The sequence below is a fragment of the Podarcis cretensis genome (genome assembly GCF_951804945.1).
Source record: "Podarcis cretensis genome assembly, chromosome: 6".
In the NCBI taxonomy this organism is placed as follows: domain Eukaryota; kingdom Metazoa; phylum Chordata; class Lepidosauria; order Squamata; family Lacertidae; genus Podarcis; species Podarcis cretensis.
Window position 1 is genome coordinate 33,569,734 of NC_137175.1, and position 17,213 is coordinate 33,586,946.

General features: G+C 41.8%; 1 protein-coding gene across 1 annotated transcript in view; it reads right to left on the reverse strand.

Moving 5' to 3' along the window:
* LGR6 (leucine rich repeat containing G protein-coupled receptor 6) overlaps positions 1-17,213 on the reverse strand; it is a 155,980-nt gene that overhangs the window by 87,678 nt on the left and 51,089 nt on the right. The window contains exons 2-3 of the mRNA XM_079979072.1: positions 6,041-6,112; positions 2,782-2,853 (exon numbers count right to left, since the gene is read on the reverse strand). Coding sequence (XP_079835198.1) covers positions 2,782-2,853; positions 6,041-6,112 — 144 coding nt within the window. The remainder of the gene's footprint in view (positions 1-2,781; positions 2,854-6,040; positions 6,113-17,213) is intronic.

Consider the following 17,213-nt stretch of genomic DNA (forward strand, 5'->3'; position numbering starts at 1 on the left):
ATTACAGGAAAAGCCTCTCGCCAGGTTCTCAGCAGGAAACACTAAATCAAGCATGCACTCTGTGTGGATATAAGCATAGCATATCGCTGCAAACAGGACCAACCCTACCAAGAAGCAACATGAAGTAGTTTGCTTCAGGCAGCAGATTTCAGAAGGCATGCTGTTTTCCTGGCTTTCATCTCCCTCTCACTGGAGAAAAATGTTTCTGGGCATCATGTTACTTTTTGCTCGAAGTGCAAAAGCATCTAAGATCCCTAACCTGTCTACAACCTGGCAAAGAACTCAGATTCAACAGGGAAATGTTGGAACAGTTTTATGGAGCGGCTTGCTGCTTCTTGGATCTTATTGTTTTAGCTGTTTTAGCTGTTTTAATTTTAATAGAATGTTTGCCATAGCATGGTCTGCACATGTGGGGGTATAAATTCAATTGCAAAAATATTGAAAATAAAAACGGTTATAACATGGCAGCATCCTTTACTCTGTGGATAACAGAAGAGCAACATTTTTAGGTGGGATGTACATTGCAGCTTCTCCATAGTCCTCACCTCCCACCCCCTGCTAAAAAAGAGAGAAATATTTGCTGGTCATTCCCACATTGGTTGGGATACACTGAAGTGGTGGTGGTAGCCTGCTTCAGACTTCCCCTATTGTGTAGAATTCTAACCACACATGCGGAGGGGCTATGGGGCCAGATAACATGGATGCAATGGATGGTGAACAGCTAGCAAATGTGGCCCAGTTCTCTCCTTTATTGCATGAGTCACTTAATGGCCAAAATAAGGCTCATCCCTTGTTGAGCATAGGCAGGGAACTTCTGCCTCCTAGCTGGGCACTGTACCTGTGATAATCCCCATGGAAATCCAGCCACATGGACAACATAACCTGCGTTTATATCTCATGCTAGTTCTGACCAGCCATGTGGACTGGCAGAATAGAGCAGGGGGAAATGCCGTTAGACTCTTGGAATAAGAACAGGAACAGTATGGACATGAAGATAGGGTCACTTGCACGTTTTCCTTGGTGATATACCCCCCCCATACCCCCCCCCATTCAGATGATAAATCCTTCATGTTGAAATGAAAGCTATAATGCTCAATCCTTTTGTTAATATGGATGTTCAAGTTGTGTTCCTGTCAAGTGGAATGAAGCTAAGAGGTAGGCTTCTACTTCATCACATCTCACAGGATTGCTTTGGATGTACCTGAGGAGGCCCACACACAGATTTCCGTGCCACTTGAGATTGCCACAGTTGCTCTGTGCACTATGCCTCCAGCCTCAGAAAAAGAACTCAAGCGATGCTTTCTCCTGATGCCAGCAGAGTTTTTGCTACTACTATTATTACCTGCAGGAGGTGCTGTTTTAGTTTCAATGAGCCCTGCATACTTCCAACATTCTTAGCTATTTCACTGGGAAGCGCTCCAATGTAAACTGATAAAAAGAGGCATTCAGAGCCCATGAGTTCCCTGAGCATAGTGTTGCCCTTGTTGAAACAGGGTGGGTTTGCTGTGGTTTTCTTGGTTTCTTTGATTCGGTGCCTAATGCAGACTGTGGATAAAGCAGCAACTCATCTCTAAACCCAGGGATTTAGGGCAGGATTCTTTAGAAGGCCTAGTAAACAGCACTGCACTCTCTAATCCCGGGAGCAGGTTACTACCTGCTTGGTTCATATAAACTTTGTCGGCTACAGCGATTTCACATTGTGGTTGAGTTCCAAACATGCCCTCAGGACTGAAATGTTTATTGCAGAAGAGAAGGGATTGTAAAATATCTCATTGGAAAAAGGGAAGATGAAGAACTGAGAACCTAAATAAACACTCATCAGAACCGGATTGCTGTTGCAAAATCATTAACAAATGAAAATAAATAAAAAAATACACCATAATATCGGGGGGTGCATTTCCTATTAAGGCAATCACAGATGACCAGAGGAAAAGATATCCAATTCAGTTGGCCTGTCCTGCAGTGATTGCTTTGAATGAAGTGTTAATGCAGGGCAAGTACCAGGGACAGAGCTATTTCAGAAAATGAGAGATCACAGAAGTGTAGCTATAAGTCCAATGCCTTTACATTGATTCTGGACTAATAAAGACCATATAAAGCAACTGGCAATGTATATTATAGGCTCCATACAAATGCCTACCTAACCAAAATCACAGTTCTGGTTCCCTTGCCATTTCTTTCCACCCACATCCTACAAATGCAGTCAAGCATGAAAGTCAAAAGTTGAGATACTGTCCACTGTTATTTGGGGCTGAATAGAAGTCATTATCAAGAGCCACAAGGATTTCTTAGCACACTGTATAGAGAAATCCCTGCCCCTACAACTGATACATCATCACAGTGAAGAAACTCGATGAGGAAATGAAGGAGACACGAAGAACTTTAAACACTGTGTTGTCCTTGTATGAATTGCTGACAAATAAAAACAGAAGAAAAATAACTTGAAATATATTGATTCAAGAGCAAGCAAGTGTTGAAATTAAATACCCTAGAGACAATGGAATTCCAGTGGTGTATTAGGATTTGAGCAGTTATTTAGCAGCCCTGAACATTTTGCAGCTGCTCGGATGGCAATCTCCCACAAGCATGATTTGGAAGAAATCAGACAGAACCCAGCTCCAAGGAACATTTGGTACATAGCATTTCTGTGATGATATTTATAATGGTCTCTAATACATGGGAATTCAAGTGAACCACATATTCACAGAGATGGACCCCATGACCTAAATTCCTGTTTGGAGAACAAGCATAAAGCAGTAAACTGAAGAAATTGTAACTTACAAAATCTTTAAATTGTAGAGGCCAGAAAATGCTTTCCCTGGAATCTTAGAGAGTTGATTTCCAGATAGGCGCCTGTAATAAACAAAAGAGACATGGTCAAGATAACAAGATAACATATTTGAAAGTCTACTAGTGCCTTTTGTAAGGAAATATGATTATGACCTGGAGCGAAGTCTCTTGCTCCTGAGCTAGATATAGCTTTGTGAGCGGAACCAACAGTCATTTCAGGAAGAAGGTATTTCTAAAACTGCTGTGAACAATTCTATATGTTCCTCCTGTCACTATTCATACTAGCCACATGGAAGGCAGTATCAAGGGTCTACTCTTGGCTTTATAGCTAAGGTTTCATTGGCTGAGTTTGCACCATATTGCATGTCAGTAAAGCCAAGGTTTGGCTTAGAATGTTGCCCAAAGCCAAGATTGTGGTTTCCTTAACCATAGTCTATAGCCAAGTTTTGCTCATATGGTTAAGGAGGAGAGACCTGAACCATGACCCTCTTATCAAACGACATGCTAAACCAAACCTTGGCTTAACTGTTGTCCCATGCTGAGCTGAGCCCTGAGAGAAGCAAAGGTGGAGTGAGCTCTTATCTGGGAGTGGACGTGTTTGTGCTGTCCCAGTAAACCATACTTTGGCTTACCATGACATGCAAAAAAAGATCATTGTGTTGTGAGGTATGTCTAAAGTAAGTCTGTTAGGAAAAGGTTATGATATTACAAAGCTGCCCAGTGGCTGGGGCAACCCGGTCAGATGGGCAATGTAACAACAACAACTCATTTTAGTTTGAATGCCATAAAAATGTGTTCTTATGGAGTTACGGCTCGAGATATTCATAGAGAAAATATTTCTTGAAGGCTGGAATAGCTGAAAAGAGTCTCCATGTTCAGAGGCAGTATAACAGATGCTGGGGACAAACCAGAGGTGTGGGATGTTGCCTTTTCTCTCTTCTAGCAAGTTTCTCAGAGGCAACTCGCTGACTAATTTTGGAAATAGAATTTTGGCCTAGGTAGTCCTTTCAGTCTGATCTAACAAAGCTCTTCTTGTGTTTCTAAGAGTCTGCAGACTTTCTGGAGTCATCCAAATACAATGACATGGACATAATACCAGTCACTTTTCGTCCGTTTAAAGTATGATTGCTTTTGTGAATGCATTTATGCACATAAGTATACAAGTGCTGCATGTCTCTCACCTTCCCTGGGATTTAAAGAAATGGCGCCCATAATTAGTCCTATAAAAGCATAAAGAGTACAGGGTCATCTCTTTAATATACAGGAGCAGGTTTCAACCTGCCTTCCTTATAGTACACCACCAGCTGCCTTGCAGTCTCTGCTTACTGTCACCCCGGGACTCTTTAACTTTTGATATTGCTTCTTTGGATTGATTCCTGCTCCCCTGAAGGGGACGGTGTTTCTGAGGGGAGATGAGACAAATGGTGGTCACGCAACACATTTTGTTTTATCCTCCTTTCTGTGCATTTTCTATAAGCTGCTATTTCCTGGGGACTAGACTTCTAACCTTTGGAAACCTGAACACTTTGTGTAGTGTGCCAAAAGAGCACCCACGTAAGTGGGGGGATGCTTGAGATTGTCCCCTGCATTTTTATCTTTCTATATCCTAGTTAGTAACATGAGGTGAGGAGCGCTGCTCTGACGGTTACCTTTCTCCACACACAGACAGGAGTAGTTTTCCAGAGGCTCTTGTGCCTTGCATTGAAAAGGAAGGGATGAAGCACTGAACTCAGAATGGGAGGGACAGACAGGACTCTGGTAGACTGTGTGTGTGTGTGTACGCGCTCCTGTATCATCAAGTATATAGGGAAAGTTTAGTTTGTTGTGCTTGCCCTTTCGTGGGGAGAGGGGAGGGGAGCTTGAGGCGTGAGCCTAGTGTAATATGCTTTTACCACAAACCAACAGGGAGAGAGGAGCTATGCCACTGAAGCTGTCAACACTGGTTTCAGTTCCCTATCATTAATCACTCAGACTATTTAGCCCTGTATATCCTGACACAATAGCATTCTGTGCACAGGGTGTCACCCCCCACCCCACTGCCATTGCATTTCCAGTGTTTATTGTCAATCAGCAAAACCCATTCCTGCCCAGTTCCACTTAGTTTCTTTGCTGACTGCAACTTTCTCACACAAACATCCACCTGCCTGATTCTCCCCATCAGAGGGAAGACAAAGTTGTATGCCTTGGCCCAACAAAGTCACTTCCATTTTGATGACTGAAGTGACAAGTGGATATGTTCTCAGCTTCCAGGTCTGTATCGTGGGCTCTGTATTGTGCTCCTCCATGACTCTGCTTCATTAGGCATTTCACGCCCCCATCTTTCTGTAGACAGTTTTCCAAGAGCTACACACAACTGGTCTGCCATGTACACTGTGAAGTAACTTCAGGGGACGTAGAGGGAAGCATTGGCCAGAATTCAATGCAGCGTTAAGTGGGAGATGCATGAGTGGAATGAACTCTTCTGGTGGGGATTTAGAACAGATTTGGAGCAACAACTTAATTGAATCATGCCCACTTTTTGTAAGGAGGAAGGCAGTCTATGAATCCATTTCCGCATGGAAAAAATCAAAGAAGTGACTATCCTCTCATATCCCAGGTTTCATCCATCCCAGTATCTTTCCTTTGAGTAAAGAAAAGTGCCAGCCCAACAAGGTTCAGTAAAAACTGCTGGTTCTGTTTGTGTAGTTATTCTTTTTGTGACATTTCAGCCTGAGTATGACATTCTTTCTCTTAAGCCCACAACAATTCAAATAATTTTTGAAGGGGAAATTCAGAATAAATGTAAAAGAAAATATGGACCAGTATTTTGATGATGATGTAGTCATGTGGACACTGGTAATCACTTGTGGACATGAGTACTGGTTCCATCTAGAAGCACCCCTTGAATTTATTTTTAAATTATAGTTGTTTGCAGGCTGTGTGCTCCCAATCCTCAGGGCACATATCAACCTTGATTGTTAAAATGACTGCCACCCTTGCATTGCATCTTCCTCTTCCCTTCTGTTTTGTTGGACACAATACAGCACTACTGGTTTAGATCAGCTAACGGGAAATGTAGATCTACGGGGTGGGGTGGGAGCCAGATAAGATCTAAATAAACCAAACATTTGGAAGCAGTATAAACAAATTATTTAAATGCTGCACACATGACTTTGTCACATATCACCTGTTTCTGCCATACATGTCACTTTGCCTCAGAATTGGGAAGGGAATGCTAAACCAAGAGGCCATATAACCTCATTATGCTTACAGTTCTTCTAGAAAGCGCAGGTGGTGGAAGTCCCCAGGCAGCAGCTCACTGATGTTGTTCATGCTCAAATCACTGAGAAAGAAAAACAAAGAAAAGGAAAGGAAATCAGAGTTTGGATCATTTGCAATACCCAAGTAAAACTTAAACTTATAGGATCTAGTCCAGCCTGCAAAAAAAACCTATCGCTCATGTAGGCTCTGCTCAGATCTTCATTCATTGTTAGGCAAAACCATGTTTTCACTCTGTGCAAAGTGCTAAAGGTTTGTTCAATTGTGCATATTGTAAATGAGAGGGGAAATGCTGTCTGGATGGCAATTTCAATGGCAGGGATTTTTGTGTGGTTGAATAGTTCAGTAAGGCTTATGTTGCATATGCCACACAATAGGTGTATTGCTTTGTTATGCCGTTTTGCCCTCAACTCATACCACATAGCAGATTCATCCCCAAAGTTTGCAAATAAAGTTCCCAAATGGAATTCACATGGGCTTGAAAGCCTTTTCCTTCAATGTGGTACAACTGAGATAAATATACAGTGGTACCTCGGGTTACATACGCTTCAGGTTACATACGCTTCAGGTTACAGACTCCACTAACCCAGAAATAGTACCTCGGGTTAAGAACTTTGCTTCAGGATGAGAACAGAAATCGTGCTCTGGCGGTGCAGCAGCAGCAGGAGGCCCCATTAGCTAAAGTGGTGCTTCAGGTTAAGAACAGTTTCAGGTTAAGAACGGTCCTCCAGAACGAATTAAGTACTTAACCCAAGGTACCACTGTAGTTTGAGCAAACTTAAACAGGTTGGTTTTCATCACTGAAACAAGCCCACAGTGAGGTAACAAGTGAATCCAGGTAGGGAATGTAGCTCTTCTGTGGATTGGCTGGGGTTACCAGCATGGTTTTTCTGTTGTTTAGTTTGTCTAGGTGCTTTAAGTTCCACATCCACGTCATCTGCCAGTTTCTTGCAATTCTCTTTTACTGTTCTAAAGGGTTTCTTGCTACTTTCCCTGTGTTATTCCATTATTCCCAGCAAATCTTGTATATGTGCCTTCATTTCCATTACATCTAACAGATTGCATAGCTTAGGTGACGGGCTATAGTGTCAAAGAAGATTTGTTTATGATCATAAGACAATAAAACTGATGTCAAGTGATGTGCTAGACACTTGTTCTATGACAGGAAGATCTACTGTTTCAATTTTAAAAAGCTATTTCAGTAATGTTGAAACAAATAAATATACAGTGGTACCTCAGGTTAAGTACTTAATTCGTTCGGGAGGTCCGTACTTAACCTGAAACTGTTCTTAACCTGAAGACCACTTTAGCTAATGGGGCCTCCTGCTGCCGCCACGCCGCCGGACCCCAATTTCTGTTCTTATCCTGAAGCAAAGTTCTTAACCTGAAGCACTATTTCTGGGTTAGCAGAGGGTGTAACCTGAAGCGTATGTAAGCTGAAGCGTATGTAACCCGAGGTACCACTGTACAAAGTTTATCCACACTTACCTTTCCTCCACGCTTTCCAGGAGCGATCTGCGCTTTAAAGCTCCCTGTCTAATCACTTTTTGTTTTTGTTTCTCGCTTTGGAGCTTTCTTCATGAAAACCTGCTCTTTGCCACTGAATCGGAGCAAATGACAATCCACAGAAAACCCAAATTGCTGTTTGTTGTGCTTCAGCTTTAAAGAGGGAGTTTTCATGGAGAAAGCTCTGGGGCGAAAAAAAGGAACATTTGTACATGGAACTTTAAAGTGCAGACCTGTGCCTGGAAAGGTATCTATGGATAAGCCCTAAGTCTCTTCTGTATTGATCACCCCACATCCCATTGGCACCAGAGGTGTGAAAGTGGAGAAAAAAACAAGCACACATCAGCTGGACTGAGTTAAACAAAACTCACTTTATGGCTCAAATCTCTGCAAGTGCTCAGACTTAGCCTTTAATGGCATTTCACAATATTTGGGAATCTTTTAAATGTCTTTCTGCTGTTTTATAGATGTTTCATTTCAGCTTTTATATGATGGCCTTAATTTCCTTATCTGCTGCTTTTATGATCTTGAATTATGTTTTTGGGCAGCTGTTTTGTTTTTTTGTCATATTTTAGCTTTATTGTAAGCCAACTTGGGGTCTTTGGCAAGGAGATATAAATACCGCAACTCAAACAAACAAGCAAGAAATCTTCCTCAGAAAATATAATTTAGCCATTGCCCATCACTATTGCTGAAAACCATTTCTTCAAGTTTCCCATACATAGATACCTTCTTGTCCATGAACTGGAGTTTTAATTTACTTTAAAAAGGGGGGTGCTTTTCTGCAAGCATACCTGGTTAAAAAAATATCTGATGCTGCATGTGGAAGTGGGGGTGATGAGAAACTTAAAACAAATTTCAGATATATTGTAGTCATCATATCTAAGGATTATGGTGCAGCCAGGCATTTAGTTTTGTCTGCTATCAGACGAAAACTGTAAGATGAAAATTCACTGAGAATAATTGTATTTTAAAAGGAAACAATTTTCCAACACTGAAGAAGATGGGGATAGAATAATGGCTGAAGAAGTTTGGTCCACATTGATCTTGTCAAAAGCTTATGCCTCTTTTTACTTGTTAATTGTTTTTTAAAAATACTAACAGCAGCAGCAATAGCAGCAGCAGCAGCAGCAACAACAACTGATACCTCTTTAATGAGGCAACTGCTGTTGTAAACAAACAGTGGAAGAACATAAGGTGTGGAGGGCTGAATCACCACCTCATGTGAGCATCAGCAGTAAAGGTAAAGGGACCCCTGACCGTTAAGTCCAGTCGTGGACGACTCTGGGGTTGCGGCGCTCATCTCGCTTTACTGGCCGAGGGAGCTGGCGTTTGTCCGCAGACAGCTTCCGGGTCATGTGGGCAGCATGACTAAGCCACTTCTGGCGAACCAGAGCAGCACACGGAAATGCCTTTTATCTACTTGCACTTGACGTGCTTTCGAACTGTTAGGTTGGCAGGAGCAGGGACCGAGCAATGAGAGCTCACCCTGTCATGGGGATTCGAACCACCGACCTTCTGATCAGCAAGCCCTAGGCTCTGTGGTTTAGACAACATTTGGCGACCATACTGAACTTGGGGAGTCCCATGCCTATCAGTTTGGAAGTGAAATAGGGCCACTCAAGAATACTCATCGCAAAGTATTGGAAGACACAAGAACTACCCACCCGGGAAGAATGGCAGATGAAGGTGATGGAGTACATGGAGCTGGCGGAAATGACTGGCAGAATCCGGGACCAGGGAGAAGAGTCGGTAGAAGAAGATTGGAAGAAATTTAAAGACTATCTACAGAAATATTGTAAAATTAAGGAATGTTAGAAGGATGTTGGAATGAAGTTATGTGGTTTTAGCAGTAAATGTTATAAAGGAGTATTTAAAGATGGATTATTAACAGGTGAGAATGTAAAGTTATAATATATTATGATAAATTATTAAGATAAAAGCAAAAATGGAAAGGATTTGCTGAAATAACTAACTGAACTAGGACACAAAAAAGGGAGGTGTGAGGAGGTCAGGGAAACAAGTAAATGAAAGTCAAGATATGGAAAGGTTGATTGGTTTTTAATTGTTTTTATTTTTTGTATTTTGTAATTTTTTGTTTCTTTTTCTTTTCTTTTTTTATTTTTGTAACTTTTTTGAAACTTTAATAAATATTATTTTTTAAAAAAATAAGATAGTGGTTTCTTCATAGTCAGGAGGTGCCCCCCCCCCCCCGCAGTGCTTCTGTGCCCACATCAAGCTCCTCGCCGCATCAAGTTCCCCACTGCCTCCCCCTCTGTTACTGGCAGCTATCTCTGCAATGGAAAGCCAGGTAAACAGCACCAACCAACACAGCTCTGCCCCACCAGCCGCTACAGATTACTTTGTACGTAAATTAAAAGATTACTTTTACAAAAACTGAAAACAGCATTCCAATACAGGCTTATGTTCAGTGACTTCCAGGACTGACTGCATTTGAGCCATGAAATGTTAAGATATCCCTTGAAAAAAAGAATAATTAAAGATGGTGGGTGAAACTGGCCTTCTTGAGCCACTAATGTCTTTAGTTTACATTAACTCTCATCCTCATGTTGTGCATAGAGACTTGAAGAGAGAGGAAAGGATAAAAGATGTCTCTTTTCCTTCACCTTCTCCACCCTCCAGGGCCCCCAAACAACAGTTCAAGGCTCCTGTTCTTTGCTTATTTGTTTTGTTTGTTTGTTTGTTTGTTTTGTATATTTCTTTCAGTTAAACACTGTCCAGGGTGGTTCACAATTAAATACAAAAAAATAAGGGAAGAGAAGAGAGGGAGGGTTTGTGAGGGATACACACCAGGGACACACTCAAAATGCAACATTTTGTTAAATTAGTACTTTTTAAAGTGTAAGAGTACTATTAAAATACCAACAGAGGCCACAAAATACCAACAGAGTCCAGCTCATCTAAGAGCTACATTATAGAGGTCATAGCATATAAAGTATATAGGAAACAACATAAACATTTCATAAATGATGTTATATTACATATTAGGGGCAGATTAAACAATGGAGCATTTTCATGTATATCCCTATTTCTATTTACATTACAAACAAACTGGTTTAATAGTTTAACTCTGGTTTGGGCATATGTAAAGTAAACATTTCAGCCGACTTAATAGTTGGGGAACCCTGGGAACTGCATTTTAAGAGTCAAGGCAGGGATCTGTACAAGTGAATTCTCCGTATCCTCAGTAAAATACAATAGGAAGCCATGACAGAAAAACCTATATTGATTTTATATCAGTTCTGCCCTACGTCACACTATGGCCTAAACACTTCTTGGTAATTGGAAGACAAGATATATTATTCACACACAATTCTAAATGGAAAACAAGTTTTTGCAGTTTTTAAAATATTGCCTCTGCAGCATCCCAGTATAAAGAATGAATGCTTTCAGTCAGCCTTACTCACTGTACTACTACCCTGCTAAAATGTCAACATTCTGGATGAAAGCCCCAAACAGTTTTCGCAGTCCTATGTAATGCTGGGCCTTGCTAAATTTAGAGACCTTAACTCACTTTCCTTACATTTCAGAGGCTTGCAAGAGAGCTTCTTATTCCTGTTAGCCCTAGGAATTCCCAACCTGAATACACTGGAAAATTAAGATAAAGTTCCTGGAAACTGAACCACATGTGATTCAGAGTCAGGCTTCATAACTCACCTGTCCCTCAAGGGGCTCCTTAATTCAAGCGCTTTGATGTCCCTCGCCTCTCATAAACAAACCTTTTTACCTCTGCTTTTAGTTAGCATCATTATTTTTTTTTCTTTTTTTGCCTAAAAGGCAAAAAGAAGTTACACCCCCCTCACATTAGTTTGCAAAGTCCACTGACAGTTTTCTACCTCAGCTGTTAAATCTAAGGACACCAGGAGCCTCAGGCTTACAAGCTTCTGAAGTCCACTTGCCACATCAGAGGCCAACATTTTATGTATACTTTTTGCCAAGCACCACAGATACAGCTAAGCATGTGAAATGTAAAATACTAAGCAACACACTAAAACCATTTTCACACAAAACACTTAAAAAGCACCTTTGAACCGCTCCCCAAGTTGAGCGAAAGCTATTAATATGACACAGAAAAAGAGAAAAAAATTCTAGGTCAATGTACATTCTCCCCAACTTAATTATGTTACAAGCCTGTTTCATACCCTCCAACATTCCTCCGATGAAAATAGGGACGTTCCATTCCACAATGATAATTATACTATCACACATCTTACTGGGTTGTCCCAGTATTCTGGGCAGCTTCTAACATATATGAAAACATAATAAAACATTAAACATTAAAAAAAAATCATTCCATATACAGGATTGCCTCAGCGATTGGATAACTCCACACCCTCCAACATTTTCCCAGTGAAAATAGGAACATTCTAAGGAAAAGCGGGACATTCTGGGATTCAGTTAGAAACTGGGACAGCTCTAAATCAGGGACGTCCCTGGAAAATAGGGACATTTGGAAGGTCTGCTATTTATGCATCACATACAATAGTATCATATTACAGCATGAGGTAAAAGAGGAGACCTCTGTCCTGTCCCCACAGCAAGGAAGCAAGGGCCAGCTTTGGTCTTTCAAATTTCAGTGGTGCCCTCTGTGATGAGAAAATTCAGTGCCCCCCTGCCTTCTCCCCTCATGGCTGCTTCATTTCTGCTGGGTTTCCTCTCATCTTCTCCCCACCTACCACCCTGCTCTGCCTTCTCCTCTCAACACAGGCGGTGTGCCACTAAAACACATCACATTGGGTTTGGTCCTCAATCCAATAGCTGAGAGATGGCCTGCCAACTGTTTGTTTCATTCAGCTTTCATGCCTGAAATCTTCAGAGCCCTTGACCCTTGGAGAATTGTCTACTTCATTCTGGTCAGCTGTGGCTTTCATTAAACATTCAGGACTGAGTAGATTTTTTTAAAGGGACAGGTGGGGGGGGAATGAGGGAGCTGTTCTCTAAGAAGTAAGTGTACAGTGTGCTGAGTTCCTGGCATAGGAAGGAATGCACCTGAGCAGGTGTGGATCATACACTTGGGTAATCCTTTAATCCCAGTGAACCTACTGCAAGATGTGTCTCATGAGCACCCTGAGACCAATAGCTGGAAACTACAGGAGGTTAGAGTGCTCTTGTGTTCAAATCCTGCTTGAGGGTTCCCACAGGCATCTGCTTGGCCAGTGTGAGAACTCAATGCTGGATTAGATTGGGCCATTGGCCTGATCCAGCAGGCTCTTCTTAAGTTCCTACAATAGGATCAGACCTCCAAAGACGACAGCAGTTCCTTCTGCCGTTTCCTCCACTGCTCTTCAATGTTCATATTTCATTCTCATCTCCTTACTCTCTTACAGTGGCGTAGCGTGGGTTGTCAGCACCCAGGGAAAGGCAAGTAATTTGCGCCCCCTAACCCTGAGTGAGCCAGGTAGGGGCAGAGAGCTGCGAGTGCGAGCGCGTGCCCCCCGATGTTGTGGCCGGTGCAGCCGGCCCCCCCCCTGCACCCCCCACGCTACGCCACTGCTCTCTTATGCCACCTGCAAAGATTCTGTTGCAAACTAGACACCTGTTGACACCTGCCTTGACTGCTTTTGTACTCCTTTCCATTGAAAAACTGCTTTATACAGGTTATTGGTCTTAAAACAATGCAAATATATATATATATATATATATATATATATATATATATATATATATCAGTATATATATATATATCAGTATATATATATATATCAGTATATATATATATATATATATATACTGAATACACCACAACAAAAGGAATTTTTTTAAAAAGTAAGTTCATCTTGCACTATGTAATGACAGTGTACTGTGGCTCTTTCAGTCAGAATCTAAAAATATTTGGTATTAGGAAATCTCCAAAATGCTGACCAGAGTTGCTTGTAGACTGTCACAACACCAGCATTTTATCATTTTAACAAGCAAACATCAAAGGTTTTATGAGACACCACTGAGTACAGAATACATTTTCTGACCTAGACCGTAGGCCAAAAGATTATGAGATTACCAATTTAAGGGTCACCCTCCACTGTGGCTGTTCAATGTTTTACCCTGAAATCTCAGCCCACTTAGCTCTCAAATAGTCCATGTCAGGCCATCTTTGGCAGATTGCACAAGATTTCAGTTTGCCTTGAGAGAAAAAGAAAAACATTTAAAAATAGAGAGGTTTTCTTTGGAGGTTCAAAGGCACCTTTTTGCTCTGGCCTAACCTCTTGAAATGGGATGCGGGTAGCGCTGTAGGTTAAACCACAGAGCCTAGGACTTACCGATCAGAAGGTCGGCGGTTTGAATCCCTGTGACGGGGTGAGCTCCCGTTGCTCAGTCCCTGCTCCTGCCAACCTAGCAGTTCGAAAGCACATCAAAGTGCAAGTACTGTAGATAAATAGGTACCGCTCTGGCGGGAAGGTAAACGGCATTTCCGTGCGCTGCTCTGGTTCGCCAGAAGCAGCTAAGTCATGCTGGCCACATGACCTGGAAGCTGTACGCCGGCTCCCTCGGCCAATAAAGCGAGATGAGTGCCGCAACCCCAGTGTCAGCCACGACTGGACCTAATGGTCAGGGGTCCCTTTACCTTTACCTTTACCTTAACCTCTTGAAAAGGCGTAAACATATCTGGTCAAATTAAGCATTAGCTGTTTCTACAACCACAGGGACACGCTGCAAATTCAACAAAGACCTCTTAGTTGGACCTAAATGAAATGAAGTTAAAATTCCACAATCAGCCCACCAGCTTTCAGCTGACACATATAGGCTAGAGTTTTCCATAAGGTTAAATCTGGATATGACTATGGATTGAAGTGAAGCTGAATTTGAGGTAGCTAACAGAGGCACTTAATGCTTATGTCACATTCCTATTTTGTGGTTGGGGTTCCATAGCATACTGGCAAATTTAGGTTGGGCAATTAAAGTGGATTTGGAGCCCTAGTGCAATAAACCTGTTTTCCCACCCACCCCAAAATTGACTTCTCCCATAAGGAATGTTACAGGGAAATGCATTGAAAAGTGCTTGATGCAACAAATCAAAATGAAGGCTCAGTAAATAGCCAATGTCACATAACTTCCACGCAAGCTGTGCAAACAAATCGAGCTGAATGCTTGACCAAATCAGAAATCCACAACATTATAAAGAAACTTTGTTTCTTCGTAAATACATTATCTTGCCATCTACCCTCACTGGTTCTAACCATATCTGTGAGCTTCAATATGCATACTATGTCTGAAGATTTTAGTTATCCATTATCTCATGGACAGTGTTCATATTTTTTCATGAGAAATAATAATTCTGGCAGTGGTCAAGAGATGTTGTATTAATTCCATGTCCTGCATAAGTAAAGTTTCTTTAACATATCCAGATAGTAAAATTGTAAGATTTATGGGTGAAGCATAGCCTGCTATCGCTTCACTTTCCATTGCTTTATCTTCCTCAAATTTTAAAATTTATTTTAGGACACATCCAGAAAATATGCCATATCCCAGCTCTTGCAGCTTCATACCTCCAACAAGTTTCCCTTGCTGTTCTGCATACTTAAGATGCTGAGGTGTTAGGTACCAATGGAACATAACGACACCATTTCGTCCATCTGACTAAGCTCAGTATGGTCTACAATCACCACTGATCTTCAAATGATAGGTTGGATCAGCTGCTGGGTCACAGCCTAATTTAATGTGAGACACAACAGAAGCACTACTACAATACAAATATATAGGAAAGAAAGAAAGAAAGAAAGAAAGAAAGAAAGAAGGAAGGAAGGAAGGAAGGAAGTTCCTAAATGCATGTTTGGGTTAAAGGTGAGTCCTGGATCTGAAAAGGTTTAAGACTACCAGTCTACATTGACAGGCAGCAGCTGTCTAGGTTTTATCTAATACATATATATCCCCACTTTCCTCCAAGAAGCTTAAGGCAGTTAATTATTAATATTATTAGTATTAGTATTAGTATTATCCGACCTTCACCAGCAGGTCCCAGGGCAGGTTACAACAATTTAAAGTTCAGTATTAAAAACAGTTGAAGCAAATCACAACCACAGGTATAAGGTAGCTCCTAAAAACACATCTCAGGTGTCAAAGGCCGGGGTAAAGAGGTGCATCTTCCTCATTTGCTGAAAACTAGACAGTGAAGATGCCAGGTGCGCCTCTCTGGGAGGGAATTCCACAACTTGGGGGCTGCCACAGAGACAGCTTCTCCCCCTTTCTAATTCTTCCCAAGAACACTGTGAGATAGGTTAGGCTGAGAAATACTGACTGGACCAAGGTTACCCAGTAGGCTTCATGCCTGAGCAGGAATTTGAACCCAGATACCCCAGGTCCTAGTCCAACACTCTAACCACTACACCACAACTCTCCCTGGAAATGCTGGGGATGGAACCTATGGCCTTCTGCATGCAGAGCTGGTGCTGAACCACGACCCTCCCCCTAAGCAATTCTGGTCTCTTAACACATTTACTGGTAGGATTATATATGGTTGGATAAATCTACCCAGTGGCATGAGATGCTTCCCATTGGGGGTTGTGGGCCTGGTGCTTTTTGTGCATACCACCAGCTTTCAATATCTGAATGACCTGTTGCCAGTATTAAGTGCCCAGTCATGAAGAGGAAGTAACTTAGCTAATTCTACTCAAGATTATACACAGAGATGTCTGAAGACCATTGCCTCATAGAGCATTATGATCACCACTTAAATTTGGCAATTAAAGCCACCTTCCTAGAGGAAGTTAATTTTTTATAAGCTATTTTAGGGTTGACTTTAGATGCTCATAAAAATTCTATAAAGATGGTGTCTTTCTTGTCAAATTTTATTTCTTACTGGCAGCGTTCTTAAAAATATAAATAAACATGGGAATAGCATTCATTCTCTGATTGTGAAGCTTATCTCATAAATTCATTGTTCAAGATCTCCGTCAGTTCAAGCCGGTGGAATCTTTGGCAATGCAGCAAACTAGATGATGCCTTACCATCTCCCTGATATCTCTAAGGGCTTGTTCACACTTCGTTTATTCTCTGCCTAGAAAGCATGGGTCCAAACAGTTTTGCATTTGCCCCACCACTTTCCCTGGGAAAACTTGCTTTTTACCACTGAATCAGAGCAAAATCAATCCATGGAAACGCCGAATAGCATTTGCTCCAATTCAGTAGTTAAGAGTGGGTTCCACACACACACAAACTCTGGGGAAAGCTGCAGGGCAAGTGGAAATGTGGGTGAGTTCTAAGAATTCAAAGGTCCAGTACTTCATATGAAATGAGATTCATTTGCATTGCCAGGTATTAGGCGACTCAGCAGGAAAACCCTGTCTTTGGCTTCTGGTTTTGTTCTAGTTAATGACCATTGCTCTATCCATTCCAAAAGGGTTTATTCTCACACCAGAATTCCAAAGTGCAGAAGACAGAGCACAATGTCCTCTGCAGATGAATTAAGACCTCCATATTGTCAAAGGACACAAATAATAAAGTGAATAAAGGGGCACCCTTTTCAACTCTGAAGAAATCTAAGGGAAGCCCGCTAACTATTGCTCTCAGAGCCGTCTTTCCTATTGGGCTTACTGGCGTGTTGCGCCAGGGCGCTGGCCTCTCAGGGGCGCCCCAGCGAGTGGGGGAGCTGCGTGCCTTTGCCGGATGTCTTCCCTTTCCCTGCACACCCGCCAGCTGTGCCC